The 19,527-nt window shown below is 34.8% G+C and overlaps 1 protein-coding gene across 1 annotated transcript; it reads left to right on the top strand.

The window, feature by feature from the left end:
* Positions 1-9,305: 9,305 nt before the first annotated feature.
* Positions 9,306-19,527, top strand: LOC140884499 (topless-related protein 3-like). Its single transcript, XM_073291274.1, has 25 exons — positions 9,306-9,653; positions 10,402-10,581; positions 10,703-10,816; positions 12,620-12,778; positions 12,972-13,146; positions 13,293-13,422; positions 13,601-13,716; positions 13,806-13,941; positions 14,055-14,164; positions 14,400-14,469; positions 14,552-14,625; positions 14,693-14,788; positions 14,875-14,967; positions 15,894-16,021; positions 16,166-16,400; positions 16,518-16,682; positions 16,765-16,848; positions 17,168-17,320; positions 17,397-17,507; positions 17,597-17,776; positions 17,854-17,982; positions 18,092-18,187; positions 18,296-18,478; positions 18,568-18,743; positions 19,104-19,527. The coding sequence occupies exons 1-25, from the start codon at positions 9,574-9,576 to the stop codon at positions 19,321-19,323; spliced, it is 3,393 nt and encodes a 1,130-aa protein (XP_073147375.1). The 5' UTR covers positions 9,306-9,573; the 3' UTR covers positions 19,324-19,527.

The raw sequence follows: 19,527 nt of genomic DNA, 5'->3' as shown, positions 1-19,527 counted from the left end.
TTCAACACACATTGTAACACTAATGAATACATATTTTAAATTAATGTGAAAATAAAGTAGGACAAAGTATCATTTCCAAAACATCAGATTTATACGCTGAACTAAATGATAAATATGAAAAATAAAAGAATATTTATTTGATACTAGTCTTGAAACTGAAATCAAAGTTCTGGAAAAAATTTGGAATTAAATGTCTTTTTCCAACAATAAAATATAACCACAATATGAAACTAATTTTAATGTTCCAAAAGTCTCTACATGTGAGAGTGTTGGGTAATAATAATTGTCCTTGCTAGTAGAGCGATCGAACCATGACAAAATAAAAAATTATTATATATAATATAATATATATTATTAAATGAAAATGGAAAAATAAAAATGAGAAAAATGGCACTTTTAGATCCCTTACTGAACTCTCACATTGACTGAACCTTAACTCGATAATTTTATCGACTAGTGAAGGATGCTCAACTGGTCCAGACCACAACTAAAGAAAAGAAAAATTGATGTATTTCAAGGAATATTCAATAATATCAGTAAATCTTTTCAGAGTATAATTAGTTGTCATTCAAGCTATTTACGTATAAACTTTTCCGTACATCCTAACGATAATATTTAAAGCTACAACCCCTACCAGTGTACGAGGAATAGTCCAAATGACATGGACAAAAAGACACTCAAACGGCTAATGTTTTCCGCAGCATATCAACCTCGAAAAATATGACTGTTACATTACGTTTCCTATAAATATCCATGGAGATTCAATTGAGAGCTCTCTCACATTTTCTTGGTTACGAGAAAATCATCAAGCTTTCAACACTCAAATTATCATCGAAACTTGAAGTTTCAAAGAACAATTTCAAAGTATTGTATCTGATCATTGAAAGATAAATTTGTGCTTAGAATTCACTTGTAAATCATTGTATCTTTAGATCAGTCTATGACTGTTATTGTAATCACTTGAGATACTAGGAGTTTCAGTTTTGGCAGTGTTAAGCCTAAAACTTAACTGAGGTTTTTCAAATTATTGTAACACTCAAAGTATTCTATTGAAATCCTTCCAACCCTAGAAGAAGGGGTGACATAGAAGTATTTTAAGTCTTCGAACATCCAGAAACAACCCTTCATTCTTACTATTCAGTTTTCATCTGCACTTCCGTAGTAACCCGAATTCTGTTATACGTAATTAAATTAGCTAAACATGTTTAAAATAGTAAAACATAATTAAAAGGTTTTAATATGATGAAATCAAGTGGAAAATCAAATCTGGAATGTCTAGGAATGGTCCGTAGGACAAAGTGGGCATGAGTATTTAAGAACCACCGAACTTGAACCATAGGGAGTTCAGAAGATCAAAGTAGTTCGGATGGCAAGGGTCGTGTTCGGATGCAAAGGGTGAGTTCGGAACGTCTAAACTAAAGAGAAAAATGTCCGAACTAGGTTAGGCCATGAACATTAGTGAAGTGTCAACAGCGTACGGACACGTTGGAGTTCGGAGGGTCCGAAGTCTAGTTCGAAAGGTCCGAACTCAACTGCTAAGCAAGGTGTCAAGATTCCATTGACACGTGTGAATCATGCGATTTCGGAAGGTACAAACTCAGGATCGGAGCTTCCGATCTTGATTTATAAATAGGAACCGAAAAACTCACAATTCAGTGTGTGTTTTAGGTGTTTGGTTTTAGTTCAGTGTATATTCTTAGTGTTTTAGCCTTATACTCAAGGGTTAGGCGATAGCGAGGTGTTACAGGGCTTGTAGCGGAGTTGTTCTTGGGTCAGGGCTTTCGCAGGTATAGTTTGAGATCCCTAATAGTATTAGTGAGTATTTATTAGCTTAGTTAAGGCTTTTACAACAGTGTTAGTGATATAGTGTTATCTTGACGAAGTGATGGACTGTAGATGCATGCACATCTAGGCCAATTGTTGAGGTACAAAAGTACTTTCCGAGATATCTTGGTTGAGTATGCATGTTCTATGTGTTGCATGTTTGTCTAACATGTTTTATGTGCATATATTATGTCATGATTATTATGCTGCATACATTTTCATGTTGAGTCCGTACCCTTGATCTAGCCTGTAGTAGAGTCGTTCAGCCCCTTATTTCCTTAGTGGATGATTGGACCCGCTAGTATGGGATAAGGTCACCTATATCCACATATTATTCAGGTATTTGAGCCACTTTCTACTGCGATGGGAAAGAGTGCTTCATACCACGATGCCTTCTTGACTGAGTAAAGTTTGCCTGTGTTAGGTTTTCGGTACCTTGTAAACTTGTATTCACGCACTCATAGCATGTGTATTGTAACACCCGGAAATTTTTATACGTAAATTCGCATGCATAATTAGGAAAAATAATTATTTAAAATTTATATTTGGGTTAAATGACACTTATGTGTTATTATGTGAATTATATGCATGATTTAAATTTATTTTAGCATTTAACCCGCAATTATTGTATTTTTAGATTTTTGATTAAATAAGTTATTTGATCGCGTAAACGGGACCGAAGACGGACGAGATATCAACTTTTGAGCCAAAAATATTTTATGAGATTTTATGAGCCTTAAAAATAATATTTTATGATATTTTGGTCAAGAAAATTTTAGTATTTAATTATATATTTATTTAAGGGTTGATTTTTAGCCAAAATTAGTCCCTTTATTGACTTTTTTAGCATATTTATTAATTTCGGGATTTAAGTATTTTATCAACATGGTAATTTTATATTGAATTTTATTAAGTATTATTTATATATATTATGCAATTATCTCCTAATTAACATATTATCAATCTAAAAATCTATTTTTTTCACTAAACCTAAAACTCCAAACTCATGTTAATCCCCTAGCCGCCTCCCCCACATCATTCATCAGATTTATCATCATCTTGTTCAGCCCCTTAGCCGTGCCCTTCAGGATTTTTGTGGAGTTCTTCGCCGTCTCGTCGTCCCGGAGCCGTATACGCGATATTATTCGATAATAATTAGCAAGACATGTTGAATTCTCTCCTTTAAACACCATATAAGCTATGTATTTTGTTTTTATGTTTGTAATCATCATTTTTTTAAGGTTATATATGGATTATGTACAGAATTTTCATTCATGGCATGAACAGTCCACAAATTTGATTGCTTTCATGATTCATGCTCATGTTTTTTATGCATGGGATGGTCCAAGCTGATGTACAACGTCTGGGTGCATGTGTGAGGGTCCTTATGGTCGATTGGTGTGGTTGGCTTGGGGCTGGAAGGGTCTGAAATGAAGCACTTCTTCTCTGGTGCACCAGATCGCGCATATTTGGGTTCTGAGGGAGAAGGCTTCGATCTACCTCCTCAGACCATGGTTTGGGGTGAGGTGTGAAGGGTTTGAACCCCCTAGATGTTGTCTAGGATTGAGAAGTAGTTTCACAGAAAAATATGGCCGTAGTAGGGAGAACGATCAGATTTACGGCAGCCGCTCAGGGCTGGACGCGAGCTTGGAGAATAGCATGTTGCAAGGCTTTGTTCTCCTTCCTCGAACCACCGTTTTGGCTGATTTTTAGCTTGATGGAAACGTCTTGATGTTGGCTAAGTTCTAGAATTGGTTTCATGGTCAAATATTGTTTGATCAGAGAGAACGAAAGGAATTAGTACAGCTGCACGGAGTTGGTTGTGAGCAAAAATATGTTTGGGTTAAGTTTTGAACTTTTGGGTTTTATTTCGGGCTGGGCTTGGGCTGGGTGGTCCGGGTCGGGTCTGGGGTGTCATGGATCGGGTCAGTAGGGTCCGGGTCCGGGTTAGGTGGGCCGGGCTTGGGTATTTTAATTGTTAAGTATTTAATAGTTTTAAGTATATTTTGGGCTTTAAAAATTATTTTGAAAATTATTTGGGCCTCCAAATAATTTTATTTGGGCCTTAAATAATTTATTTAAGTTAGCCCAATGATTTTATGGGCTTGGGAGCCCATGAGAATTTTTGGGCCAGTCGGTGGATTTTTGGGCCAGTCTAGAATTTTATTGGGTTTAATTAAATAAATGGGCTTAAATATTTTTATTTAGGCCCAGTTAAGTTAATCAAGTTATTTGAGTTAAGATATGATTATTGGGCTTTAATTTTAATATAATGGGCTTAGAGTGAGTGACCAGCAGTTTGGACCAACCCATGAAAAATAAATAAGTCCGGAATATATATTTAATTATTTTATGCATAAAGTTTATATTTTAAGTATAAGTATATTTATTATGAAAATAAATTAAATATATATTACGGACATATTTTCAGTGCATGCATTCATGAAATTTTTTATGTATATAATTATGTAAATGATGAGTAATAAAATTTTGGTGGAAATTGAAGTATGTGTGACATATGGGTGGTTTTTCACCATATGATTCGGTAGTTTTACTACCATAGGGGTGGTTATCCACCATATGATTCGATAGGTTACTACCATAGGAGGTGATTTATCACCGCCATCGTACGTTGGTTCATGAGACTGATCAGTCGACACATGAGTGTCACACTTATGGATAGGACCATCTTCAGGTTTCAAAAGCATTGCTCAATTATGTTATATATGATGAAGAAATAATATGGTTATGATTATGGTTATGATTCAGTTTATGATTCAGCAGTTTTATTATGTGATGAAAATATTTCCATGCATGCTCATGTACATGTATATGTATTAGTAATTATGTGATGCATTATTTTAACCTTGTTATAAAGGATTAGACATGTTGAGCCCCTAGGCTCACTGCGCTTATATGGTGCAGGTGAGCATGATGACGTTTATGTAGCTCCTACCGGTGGTGAGGACTTATGAGCTCATGGAGCAATGGACCCCGTGACCGTTTCCTTAGAGCTTTATTATGTTCGAAATATTTTATCAAGGATTTTAAACACGTTTCACTTTATTTATGTTTATTTTCGCATGCATGGGTTTGAATTTTGAGTTACAGATTTTTATTAATATTGCATGTTTCAAGATTTTTATTTATTTAAGTTATTATTAAAAGAATTTATTTGTTAGTATTATTTTTAAATTTTATACATATATGTATGGGCATGTATGTATAGTAGTATTATTTTAAAAAAAAAAAAAATTCCGCATTTATTAGTAGTAGATGTTTCATGTATACTCTTACTTTAATATAGAGCATTGTTCTCGCTCACATCCTCTGTTGTATTGTTGGAAATCCTATTCGCCAGAGCAGTTGCAGTTGCTTGGAATTTTGATCTATGCATAGTTGGTGACCAAGGCTTGGAAGCAGAGGTTGCCAGGCTTGGGAGCAGAGGTTGCCGGTAATATAGATCAAGTCATTATTTCGGTATTGTATTCGACTCGATTGGGTTGTATAATTTCTGGTTTTGGTTTATAGTTATTTTCCGATTTTATTATGTCGGGCTAGTTTTTTGTTTAAGTTTCTGCTAATTTACTTTGATCACGTTTATATGCTTAATTAAATTGCATGCTTAAGTTCTAATCAATAGATGATCTGGGTCGGGTCACTACAACTTCAGTTTACGACGTCATTTCACACATTTCACATTTACTTGTTGTTCAATTGATATCGAAAGCCGAGAAAGATAGATCACATTTGACGTTTTTTATTTACGAAAATGTCATCACCTGTAAAATTGATGTATTTGTTGTGTTTTAGTGACTATTTATTAGTGAAAACACAATATTTTTTGTTTTTTTAATTTAAAAGTTATCTTTTCTTCTTTTGTTTTTTCTTATAAAAAACATAGATTTTAAAAGCAAGCAACGTGTACATGAAAATACAAGTCTATGCATTATTTCATGGGGGTATTTATTAAACTTATAAATAAGACTAATTATATTATTGTAAAAAAATAAATTGACTAATTAGGTTACAATCATTTTGATCCAATTTAGACAAAAAATATTTATTCTTTATCTGAAGTTTGTCTTTGTATTTTATATACCAATTTTTATATTGAACAATCTCTTTTTATATATAGATACACATGTCAATATCATGTATTACTCAATGATTAATTGCTTTTATTATACTTAATTTTAATCGAACAATCTTATAATGAATCATGATCTTTTTATAGACAAGCTACATTGATCTAAATACCGTTTCTTGTTAGATACTTTAATTTTCATTTATTTTTGTTTGTTTTGTAATTCTAAAAACTGTCTAACCACTTGAAACTAAAATTGAACACATAATTTTATTTGAAAAACCTGAAGTTCAAAAATATAACTAATCGTACCATACACAAAAATTCGGTTTCAATTTTATGGATAAACCGATCAGATCATACCATGATCACTAAGAATGGGAGTTCAGCTTGATATCCGACCCTACCCGATCGGGTAATTTGTTATTCTCGACCAAACACGATAATTTTTTTTTTCGGATTGGTGTTGGGTAGTATTTTGAGAGTAACCAACATATATAGGTCCTAAATTTTCTATAAAATAAATCTAATACGATAATTAATTAACTAAGGATATGAAATTTATATTTGATTTATTTCATGTCCTACTTTGTCGATTATAAAACAATATTGGGAAAATATTATATATGTGTACTGTTAATTAAGGGAGGGGTGAATAGTAACTAAATTTTAGTGAAATTTTTTTAATATATCAATAATACCTTCAGTTAGTTTTTTTGTCTTCCGAACTTTAATGGTTTTTTTTTTATACAAATCTTTTTATTTTATAATTTAATTACAAAATTTATGAAACAAAAATAAATTAAATTTTTTTATGATTGTACAAGCATGTAACGCGTGCTTCGAGATACTGATAAATATAAAATCACAAAACTCCTGTTAGCTAGCATATATATATTGAATGATAATTTGAAAAAATCATCGTAATTTGTCTAAATGAATGAACGGTAGATGTTACTTAAAATGATTCCATGGTAGCAGTATGTAGACATAAGCCACATAACAGAACCTTGGACATTGTTGTCTAAAAAGAAACTCAAGGCAAAAAAAAAAAAAAAAAAAAAAAATCCTTCAATTTTTTTTTTATATATAAAAAGAAGGATCCTGAAATTTTGGGCACCATTATTGTCCATACCCGAATTTCTAGAGTATTGGTTTTTTAGGGTCAGGTTTGGTTAATAAAAATACTAAAAAATTTTCAGACACTCTACATTTTTTTTTTTTTTTTTTGAAATAAGCAAATTTTATTTAAATTACATATCATTATTGGCTACATCCACAAGCCAAATAGGAAAAAGTCCCCCAACCCAAAACATTGGTGAAGGTTGATGATACAAGGCAAATTGAGAAACACAATGGGCTGTCTTGAAAAACGTGAACTTACGGTATCCGACCTGGATCACACCCATAATTTCAGTTTGGGAGGATCTCTAATGTCTATGATTCGAAAATCAATTTTAACACAAAAATTCCCTCAATTTTTTTTTAAAAATGGAGTTAGTATAATATAACATGATTTGAACATTTATATGATATCTTTTTAAATATAAATAGTATACTATCATTAAAAATATATAAATAAGGATATAGTTTAGTATAAATGATGATGTTTGATAAAAACGAGTGCCCGGGCTATCAGGTGTAGTGAAGTGGGTCTGGTGAGAATGACCGGGGCTGATAGGGATGATATGTAAACTGTCTTTTCCTGATCGAAATAATCTGCACACCAGAAAAGGAAATGAAAGCACGTTAGTAGGGCGCCGGAAGGTTTTTCGGCGGGGCCACTCCAATGCTTAAGTCAGACTTAGAAATAGAGTGGGCTTTTAGGAAAAATGAGTATAGTGTTTTTGAGATTTAGATGAACATACCTTTTACGATACCTGATGTAAGGTATTTATATAGTTTAGAGTGAGAGAGTCACTCCGCATTTCAAGGATAGTGGCCACGATCTGGATAATGGGTGCAGAAGTTGCCCACGTTTACCTATCACACACGATGAAGCCGACAGACTCGAAATTATGGCAATCGTGGGGATCATGCCCCTGAAAAATGGGTCTTGCTCAAGTCCTAAAGACTTGGCCTTCCTGGTTTGAAGCCTTCCTCCGGGGTGAGCTACTCCCTTGTATCTGAGCCATTAGTCCGACTTTATCCAGCCCTGGTGTCTCTGCTTTTCCGTAGCCCCGATACCCCTGATTTTCCGGGGCATCAAGTATTATTTTAAAAAATAAAAGTACGTATGAAGATTAAAAAACTCTTAACATAATTTGGATATCATTATAAGAGAAAATGATATTATAAAAAATAATAAATATATGGGAAGATACTAAATTGTACTCCTTCCGTCCGATTATATAGTCCTATTATTTTTTCCACACAGATTAAGAAAAATCATTGGGAAAACAAATTTTATACAAATTTCCTATTTTTTCCCTATTTAATGTATTAAAAAATGATTGCACAATTTTCAAGGTGTAGCTAATAGAGATATATTAGTAAGAAATTTTTTAAAAAATATTACTAAATATGATATATGACTATATATTTGGGACAAAAAAAACGTGAACTATATAATTGAGACGGAGGAAGAATTAAGGTAGTATTTGAGAGAACTTCTAAAAACACTTTTAAGTTTTTTCTTCACAAAAACTAAGAAGTGTTTAGTATAAACTCTTTCAAACACTACCTAAAATTTTGTTAAGGAAAAACTGAGAGGTTCTTTGTAGAAGCTTTCCCAAACATTACCTAAGTATGATGAGATTAAGAAATTAACATATGCATCAAGAGGATGTTTGCGTTGGTGAAACAGGTAAATATTTGGATAATGGTCAGATGTTCAATTTTTTTTACTTACGCTTTCTTAGACTAGTTTCTCGCATATGGCTTGCCTAACACCCTTTATCTAACTAATTTGGTTTACAGGTTATTGCGTCTTGGAGTTTACCAAGTGTGCACGAAAAATAACTGCTATGGATTCTCATGAAAAAAAAAAAAAACATATAGTAGATATTGTGAAATAAAAAATCATACCAAAATTATTAAAGAGACGAGTTTTTATATAATTTAATTAATGATGAATTAAATATCTTAAAATTTTGTTGCTTGTAATTAAATGAGGAAAGCGACATCAGTATTCAGTAGGCCTATGTATAGATTAGCATCTATGGACGTAACCCAAACCCCAAGATTAACTATATTTAAGTCCTCCATTTCAAATCCGTCCACTCACAACACTTTGTCCTCCGTGTCACGCAAACTACAACTCTTCTGATAATTGAAACTACTTATCGATGATAGGTCAGAGGGAATCTATAAGAACGATTACTTATCAGTGATAGGTCAGTGGGAAAAGATAGACCCCTGCCAAACGCATCGAAGATAGCGAGACCAAGTCTTTTTTCCCCACCACCACCTCCAATTCTACTTTCTCTCTCTATATATATACGCATCGCATGTATGTATCTATATATCGTAGTCTTTCTCTCTCTCTCTACATCTCTCTACGATTTCTCTGGTCGCAGCCTTTCTTTCCATTTCTATCGTGTGCCCGACGGAGGAAACCCTAGGAGGATAGTGAAATTCGGGGCTGAGGTTCCGTCGGTTGGCGGCTGAGATTTGTTGTTGGGGGTGTCGATCTGTTGATTTTGTTGAATCTTAGGTGGGAAATGTCGTCGTTGAGCAGGGAGTTAGTTTTTTTGATACTTCAGTTTCTGGAGGAGGAGAAATTCAAGGAGTCTGTTCACAGGTATCTTAAGCTTTCGTCTTTTTTGTTTTCTATTATATTTTAATTTTTTTTATGTGGTTGAAGTTAGCAACTTTTTTTTTCCTCTGTTTGCCTGTGGGTTTTTGTGTCTGAGTATACGTGATTGAAGATTTTTTTATGAGAATAGGATGGTAAAGCGCCGAGCTTTAGTATTTTATTGTTATTTATTTTTAATGTCGAAAATAAAATATGAGAATGTAAACAGGTGATTTGGTATGATTAGTTGTTTTAGTTACGTAACAGGTGATTTGATATGATTAGTTGTTTTAGTTACGTAAGTTTAATGACGAACTTTTTCCTTTTAACGAATTTCGTACAGTTCGATACTAATGTTATTGCAGTTGATTGTTTTTCGATTCTGACATGTGATTCGGCACTTTGTTAACATGACATTTTAGGATCACTTCAAATGTTGTTACAGATTCAGTTAATAGCTGTCTATGAGGAAAATGAGGCAAATACAAATCAAATCGAATAATTTTTAATGACAGTTACTTCTGTAATTTTCTCGGATTGAAAAATGAACGATCATGAATTACTGAATTAGAAATACTGTTTCTGTTCAACAAGTTATTGAGTTGAGAAGTTGGGGTCTCTATTGTTTGAAGAGTGTTTTTTTGAACTGTAATAACTCCGAACTTCCTTGTTTCCTTCTGTTTTAACTCAACTTGAGATTGATACAACACAAGAATGCTTGGCTTCAGCAATCATTTGATACTTTATCTTGTAGGCTTGAGCAAGAATCTGGTTTTTTCTTTAATATGAAATACTTTGAGGAGAAAGTGCATGCTGGTGATTGGGAGGAAGTTGAGAAATACTTGTCTGGGTTTACAAAAGTTGATGACAACAGATATTCAATGAAGATATTTTTTGAGATACGAAAGCAAAAGTATCTTGAAGCTCTTGATAGGTGAACTCAAAACTCGTATTTGGTATTAAACTTTAAATAGACTTCTTCATGTTATAATTCAATCTATCGATCCAAATTATTTTGTTTCTTCCCATTTGATTATTAAAATTTGTATCATTAGGCAAGACAAAGCAAAGGCAGTCGAAATTCTGGTGAATGACTTGAAAGTATTCTCAACATTCAACGAGGATTTGTATAAAGAAATCACTCAGCTGTTAACTCTTGGCAATTTCAGGTAGTATTCATTATTAAACAGGGTTCTTGAAATCATCAACTGGTTGTGATTCATGCCTTTTTCATAATTGTCTTGGAAATTGGTGCCTCTTTAAGGTCAGATGATGACACCATTTCCCTTACGGTTGTCTTAAATTTAGTGTATGATTTCTTTACTAATTTTTATTGGAATGTTTTTAAATGGTAAATGAAATGAATGTAATTATGAATCTTCTTCATTTCTATTATAGAAATAAAAACATACATTGAAAGAATATTGTGGCTCCTTGAATCTTGGAAATGTGTGTGAAGTCCGCGAGTCAATAAATACAGATGATCAACAAGAAGATTTCACTTTTCATTCTTGATCATATTACTCAGGTTTAAATGAGATCAACTTTTGTCTCTATAAGACTAGGAATCATTCTTGTGAAATTATTTATACTATATAACAATGTATATCGACAAATTTACATGGCTTTTGAAGATTGTCTGAATATATAGTTTTTATGATTCATTACAAAAGTTTATGTTTGGTATCCAACACATGCTATATATATGTGTGTATATAAACACACACATGTACACACCTATATATATTCATTATTACAAAATTGACAAGAGCCTAACTCATGCTAAAAGTTCTTACCTTCATTTTGCAAATGAAGTGTTTTCTATTATGGATGGTGTCACAGCCCAGAGGAGTGTTGAGAAAATGACTAATACTTTGTCACAATTGTTTTGTTCATTACAAAGTGTCCTGAAGTTGTCGTGGACTACCTTTTTTGAAATTACATTGTAGTCTCTTATTGATCCAAGTGAAGTGAAATGTAATCATTTATTTGTGTTGAAATATATGAACACATTATATTGGGCGAGATATAATAGGATTTAGAACCGAGGGCACATGCGAAGTGATTGCCGGGATTGAAGCAGTATGGTATGCTTTGGTTGAGGGATAGCAGGGGCAGGAAGACCATTTACACGGAATAATAGAAACATATTCAAAATACTCGACCAAATGAGTAATTAAATACATGCGGAAACGTAAAATTTGCGGAATGTAAATAACACATAAGGCTATAGATATTTGAAAGATAAATCCTTCTCCTCTCTTCATCCACTCCGGAAATGAATCCACTTGACAAACTCTTGTACAAATGGGCAAGACAACCCCTCGGGTAAATTTATGTCCGGCAACCTGCCAGTTAAACACTGACAACATCAGTTAAGAACTGAATAGCTCTTCTGTCAGTTAAGTATGGAATTGCTTTATATGTTGTCACCCGTAGTTTTGTTTCGATACCACAACCAACTGTGCATAAAATATGCTAGCGATAGAACTTCCAATTTGTTTATCAAAACTAATATGTCGCCGTTCTGGCCTAACAAAGAGGGATTGGATTTGATTATCTTATGTTATACAATTAAAATGGTGAAGACGTGTTGTTTTACAACTGATAATTGGCTTAGGAATTTGAAGTGTGACTTTAAAAACACATTCCCTAACGTCGGAGGACGTGGATTTGTGGTGGTTATGTGGTAGATAAGATGTTTCTTTTTCATTTAATTAATTATAACTTTTTTTCCCTGATATGAGTGACAGATATTACATAACGTATAAAATTGAGGAGTAATGAAGGAACTTGTGCGTTTATCTTGTTGGGTTTAGTTATTAATTAACTAAATAAATCACTCTTTTGTTGTGAAATGTAAGTATTTGTTTCCTCAAGGTACACACCCATTAGTAAAAAAATATGTTATAGTGGAAATTATGATGGAAAATTTTGTTTATTCTAAAATTATTAATTGTTATTGATGGCAGGGAAAATGAGCAGCTCTCCAAGTATGGTGACACTAAGACAGCTCGTAGCATAATGTTGATTGAGCTCAAAAAGCTAATTGAAGCAAATCCTCTTTTCCGCGAAAAACTTGTTTTCCCTACTTTAAAGTCCTCTAGATTGAGAACCCTTATTAATCAAAGGTATAGTGGTCTCTGATTTCTACAACCATGTCAATGTGTGTCGGGAGATCAACTGCTGTTATCTCATGTGCCATGAATTTCAATCCCTTGTTTAATCTTATGTGTATATTGTTGAGAGTGGCATACTTTTCTGCTATTTATCTTGTCTTTTCCCATTTTGTATCATATTTGAAGCTTAACTTTGTCTTTGCAGTCTGAATTGGCAGCACCAGCTCTGTAAAAATCCAAGGCCAAACCCAGACATCAGAACCTTGTTCACCGATCACACATGCAATCCTCCAAATGGGGCTCTTGCTCCAACTCCTGTCAATCTTCCAAACACTGCAGTTGTGAAGCCTGTCGCTTACACGTCACTTGGAGCACACGGGGTATACAAGGATGTTTGATCAATGTTGATGTTCCTTGCTGATTCTATTTTGTCTTTGTGGTCCAATCATCAAATTTTATTTTATCTAGTTATGATGCTCATCAAATAATCAAATAATTCGTATCCACTTCTTTTCAATACTTGCAGCCCTTCCCGCCTGCAGCAGCAGCTGCGAATGCTAATGCTTTAGCTGGTTGGATGGCAAATGCTGCTGCAACTTCATCTGTTCAAGCAGCGGTTGTTACAGCATCTTCATTACCTGTGCAACCTAATCAAGGTGAAAACTTTGACCTTTGTCCGAAATTTGGTGCTGAAGAAGCTGAATGATGACAAGTTTTTTTCTTTTTTTTTTTTGTACGAGTTTCGTTCTGCAACAAATAGGATGGGATGATAATCGTTTGAAATAGCATGGTACTGATACATTTTTATTTTTATTTATTTATTTTTTGCAACAGTTTCTATCTTGAAGCGCCCAATTACTCCTCCAGCTACACTTGGTATGGTTGAGTATCAGAGTGCTGATCATGAGCATTTGATGAAGCGATTGCGTCCTGCACAATCAGTTGAGGAGGTAAGACTGTTGTTTTCGGAGTACAACTATTACGATAAAAATAAGCTGTTTGTGCGATATGTGAACCATAATTTTTATGCTACGTCCAGGTTACATATCCCACTGTTCGTCAACCAGCATCTTGGTCCCTGGATGACTTACCAAGAAATGTAGCTTTCACCTTGAATCAAGGATCTCCTGTAACAAGCTTGGAGTTTCATCCTTCACACCATATGTTGCTTCTTGGTATCACATTCTCGCAATCTGTGTTTTTAACAAATCTAGACCATGTTTCTCCATGTGAATTGCACCAGCTGTAAATTTTTTACATTGTTTATCTTGATTTTGCTGATTGCCAGTGGGATGCAATAATGGCGAGATAACGCTTTGGGAAGCTGGAATTAGAGAGAAGCTGGGTTCAAAGCCCTTCAAAATATGGGATATACAATCTTGTACATCAACATTCCAGGTTAATAACGAAGGCTGAATATTAGTAGTATTAAATTATACCCCTTCACATATAATGATTCACGGCCCTTATATTCTGAGACTCCGAGTAGTGGTATTTTGCAGTATAAGTGTTGTTGCACTGTTGCAAAGACAATTTTTTTTAAGCTAATATACTCCCAATTATTTTTATGACCATTCCTTTTGTACTTTTCAGTTTATGTTACTGTTTTCTTAAAAGCGAAACTTTTGAACAGACTTCTGCTGCGAAGGATGCACCATTTGCCGTGAGCCGAGTTACATGGAGCCCAGATGGGACTTTCTGTGGTAAATTTATATTCCCCAAATGCTGTGGGTAGAATGATGTTTGTGATCCGTTGATGGTAATATGTGTTTCTCAATGATGCAGGAGCTGCATTTTCCAAGCATTTAATCCATTTGTATGCCTTTACGGGACCAAATGACCTGCGCCAGCATCTTGAGGTATTGTGTATGTTTTTTAGTCATTAAAGTGTTTGAAACGAAGGTAATAATTTAATTGTTTCTGCAGATTGATGCTCATATTGGAAGCGTAAATGACATTGCTTTTGCTCATCCAAACAAACAGCTCTGTGTTGTGACTTGTGGAGACGACAAGTTGATAAAGGTGACGATGAAACTTCGAAATTTGTTTGGAAGGATGATATTTAGATTCTTATATCACAAAATGACTGAAGGATACGCTTGAAACAGGTGTGGGATGTAACAGGAAGAAAACTTTTTAACTTTGAAGGACACGAAGCACCAGTTTATTCTATTTGTCCTCATCAGAAAGAGAATATTCAGGTATTCCAGCAGAGAAGGAATATTCTTCTTTTAAAAAAAGTTCAATATTGGCTAATTCTTGTAATATCTACAAGAAAGTTAACTAGTAAAATTTTTTAGTTCTTTAGAGAAGATTAAGTGGCAAAGTTACAGAAATCAGGTATTTAAGGATTTCTGCTTGAAGAATGGACCGAATGGTATAATTTATAGTGGCCTTCTCTACTCTCATTTCTTTCCCTGTTGATTTGGTTCTTTTTGGGGTGGAGGATTCCTGTTGCAATCAATTTTAAGTGTTTGAGGTTGATGGAGAGATGAAAATATCTTTGATAGTTTGCTGATTTTTTTTTTTTGGTCTCAAATGCCATAATTTCAAGCCATATGTCTCCTAATAGGTTCATGTGCAGTATAGGACACATAATGACCTCAACCTTGCCAGGAGATTATCTTGTTTTTCTTGAAATCCTGACAATGTTGACAATGGATGTGGAATTGTTTACTTGATCTACAAAGACGGTACAAAGAACTTGAAATGAACAAAATAAAGACGCTCCCAATATTGCTGGGTGAGGAAAATAAAATGCAGTAATCTCACTTCCGCAAATGTAAAAGCTTTTTTTTTTTGGTGAGCTAAACCATGCTCTCCAACATATAGTGGGGAAATCCTAAAAATAGAAGTGAAGCGGTTAGACGACAGAAATCTTCTATTTACATCTCTAACCAAAAATCACTCATTTTATTAATATTAACTGTATTTGCAGCATCTTCGGTCCTCATGGAAATATTAATAGTTGTAGTTCCTCGCATGTGCAATTTGTTTTCAACTCTTGTACAGGAGGTCACTTGTTTCTACAGTACTGTAATGCAGGCATTTTTTTGCAGGATCCATTGCATTAACAATTAAAGGACACTCTTTTAAGTGTTGAATAATTGTTCTTTTGTGGGTGCAGTTTATTTTTTCAACTGCTATTGATGGAAAAATTAAAGCTTGGCTCTATGATAATATGGGATCCAGAGTTGACTATGATGCTCCAGGGCATTGGTGCACCACTATGCTATATAGTGCAGATGGAAGTAGGTAAGATACCATTTGTTGCTCAATTCTGATGCATTTGGTTAAGCTGATTCATATGCTTTGTTAAGTTATTTTTTTTAATTACAAACGGTCAAATCACTTGTCAGCTTTGCCTGTTCATTAATGGACATTCATTTGCCTTTCTAGGTTGTTCTCTTGTGGAACGGGTAAAGATGGGGACTCCTTTCTAGTGGAATGGAATGAAAGTGAAGGTGCCATAAAGAGAACTTATACTGGGTTCAGGAAGAAGTCAAATGGTGTTGTGCAGTTTGATACAACCCAGAACCACTTTCTGGCCGTTGGCGAAGAAAATCAAATAAAGTTTTGGGACATGGATAATATTAACATACTTACGTGCACAGATGCGGAAGGTGGTCTTCCGGTGAGTTGTGAATTTTATTTGTAATGACTCACATCATATAAAAACTTAACTATCTCCATTATTATTTCATAGCAAAAAAATTTAAGAAATCCGATTCTGAAACATATTTTGATGCAGAGTCTTCCACGCTTGAGATTTAACAAGGAAGGGAATCTGCTTGCTGTTACCACTGCTGACAATGGAATAAAGATTTTAGCAAATGCTACTGGTATGCGGTCCTTAAGAGCTGTCGAAGCCTCGCCTTTCGAAGCTTTAAGATCTCCAATGGAAGCAGGGATTAAGGTGCTCCATATTCCTGTTCATCCGAATATTTTGCTGAGTAACAATCTCGTTGCATGACAATATTTTTCTTTCTTTTGAGCAGGTCTCTGGATCTTCTGTTGCAAATGTTCCTCCTGTAAACTGTAAAGTAGAGAGGAGCTCTCCTGTTAGGCCATCACCGATTCTTGTATGTCAAATTTTCAACGCCTTTGAAGTTGTCTTTAGAGTTCATTTTAAGCAGCGACGGCATGCTCAAGCGGTCAAAGCCTTGTTAAATAGTTTTTTGTTCCTTCTGTTTTGATTTTCAAAGATACTGTTAACTCGATCTCAATTATTGTGTTTGGTGTCTGTGTTGATTGCCTGAATTAAAAGTGTGGATTAATTTGGAATATACGTATTCTCTTACTTTCCTACTCCATCAATGGAGTTTTATTTTTAATTTGATTTTGCATCTCATTTCCTTTGCTTTCGATTATGAAGTTCAAATCATGGGCATCTTGTTTCAGAATGGTGTTGAATCCATGGCTAGAAGCATGGAAAAGCCAAGAGCTTTAGATGATGTTAACGATAAGATTAAACCCTGGCAGTTGACTGAAATTTTAGACCCTGCGCAATGCCGCATGATAACCATGCCAGATAGCACTGATGCTACCAACAAGGTATCTATCTATTAATATATGCTTTATCTTTTTGTAAACATTTCCTGCTATATGATGCTATAATTGTTGTGTACAGGTTGCACGGCTTATTTATACAAATTCAGGCGTTGGAATACTAGCACTTGGATCAAATGGTATCCAGAAGCTGTGGAAGTGGGTGCGCAATGAGCAAAACCCAATTGGAAAGGTAATGGAATGAATTCAGGTGTTCAACTCATGCTTGTCAGCGTATTTGATCCGTTTCATAGATTGTATCTAAATATGCTGTTGTCTAAGGCCACTGCCAATGTCGTCCCACAACAGTGGCAACCAAACAGTGGTCTTGTTATGACTAATGACCTCACAGGTGTCAACCTTGAAGAAGCAGTTCCCTGCATTGCTCTTTCTAAAAATGACTCTTATGTGATGTCTGCTGCTGGTGGGAAAGTTTCATTGTTCAACATGATGACATTTAAGGCAAGTTCACAGATTCCATTTGCCAAGTGTTGCTGATTGACCAGATATTAGGTGTTAATATTTATACTCTGTGGCAGGTTATGACTACATTTATGCCACCGCCACCAGCTTCTACTTTCTTGGCATTCCACCCACAAGATAACAACATAATAGCAATTGGAATGGAGGATTCTTCTATCCACATCTACAATGTCAGAGTTGACGAGGTAACTTTATCTGTTCTATGTTATTTGTAACTTTGTCTCTTTTGTTGTGCTGCACACGTTTACCGCCTAATTTACATTGGCTAATATAATTTAGTTGCAATTTTGACAGGTGAAATCAAAACTCAAAGGCCACCAGAAGCGCATTACTGGTTTAGCTTTTTCCACTAACCTCAACATATTGGTATCATCTGGTGCTGATGCTCAGGTTAGTTTGTTTATACTCTTTTTTCCCCTCTTATACAGAGTTTTGTGCAAGTTCTTTTTTTCCGTCTGTCAAAGTTGTTTCTTTTGCTTGACAAATGGCTGTACACAGCTTTGCATTTGGAGCATTGACACATGGGAGAAAAGAAAGGCAGTTCCATTGCAACTGCCAGCTGGCAAAGCACCTACTGGTGATACCCGGGTGCAGTTCCATTTAGACCAGGTTCGCTTGCTTGTATCCCATGAGACGCAGTTGGCAATTTATGATGCCTCCAAGATGGAGCGCATACGGCAGGTAAAGAAATTACATAATACAATGTGTTGTTTTCTCTCTTTTGGCTGCATTTATTATGATCTGTGTCCTAAGTACATTGCTCATAACAGTGGGTTCCACAAGGTGCTCTTTCTGCTCCTATATCATGTGCTGTGTACTCCTGCAACAGTCAACTTGTTTTTGCTTCCTTTTGTGATGGAAACATTGGAATTTTTGACGCTGATACTCTGAGATTAAGGTGCCGCATTGCCCCATCTGCATATATGTCCCAGACAGCATTTAATGGGTAAGAAAACCATCACCTTGACCTCGTGATTAACATCACAAATATTTTCAACTCTTTTTATGATAGTTTAGGTTCATGAATGATCAAAAAGCTTCTCTCAACCAGTTGATCAGACTTTATGCTACACATTTGATTACTATCCCTTTTCCTTCCTTCCTCGTTTAGATGTCATTCATTTTTCTTCAAATTCAAAGATCTCTTCACGTTATCAGTTGAACTTTTCGATGCTGCTTTTTCTTCTCCTTGTTGACATTCAAATTCTTAAGTGGCATCCCTCTCTATTTCTTTCTTAGTCCGATTTCCTGGTGCTTCAATTGAAGAGTTAATGATATCGCTTACACGGTTTATATTTCATAGCAGAAACCAATCCGCGTATCCAGTTGCTGTCGCTGCATATCCACAGGAGCCAAACCAATTTGCAGTTGGGTTGACGGATGGATCTGTCAAAGTGATAGAACCCCCAGAATCCGAAGGATCATGGGGACAATCTCCTCCAGCAGAGAATCCGATGTTAAACGGTAGGCCAGGTTCATCATCGATCAATGCGGGCAGCCATGCACCAGATCAGGTCCAAAGATGAAGTTTCTTTTGTTTTGCCACTAAATTTGTCACTAGTGCGTATTTAATTAGTATAGATTGTAGGTTTTCAGTCACTCTTTTGCCCCTCGTCAGATCAAGCTCTGTCATGCCTAGAAAATTCATATTGTAAAAAACGTCTGTAATTTGCCACGTGTATCTTTCACCATTCTAATATTAATTTGTGCATATGTTTCCCTTGTGTTAA

This window comes from Henckelia pumila, chromosome 2 (assembly GCF_033568475.1).
Source record: "Henckelia pumila isolate YLH828 chromosome 2, ASM3356847v2, whole genome shotgun sequence".
Lineage (NCBI taxonomy): Eukaryota > Viridiplantae > Streptophyta > Magnoliopsida > Lamiales > Gesneriaceae > Henckelia > Henckelia pumila.
Note: the sequence above shows the minus strand (reverse complement) of the source record. Positions and strands in the feature narration are given on the sequence as shown.

Coding starts and splice junctions, on each gene's coding strand:
- LOC140884499 (XM_073291274.1), top strand. CDS start 9,574: ATGTCGTCGTTGAGCAGGGAGTTAGTTTTTTTGATACTTCAGTTTCTG. Junction 10,817..12,619: donor TTAACTCTTGGCAATTTCAG/GTAGTATTCATT, acceptor TATTGATGGCAG/GGAAAATGAGCAGCTCTCCA. Junction 16,022..16,165: donor TATAGTGCAGATGGAAGTAG/GTAAGATACCAT, acceptor TTGCCTTTCTAG/GTTGTTCTCTTGTGGAACGG.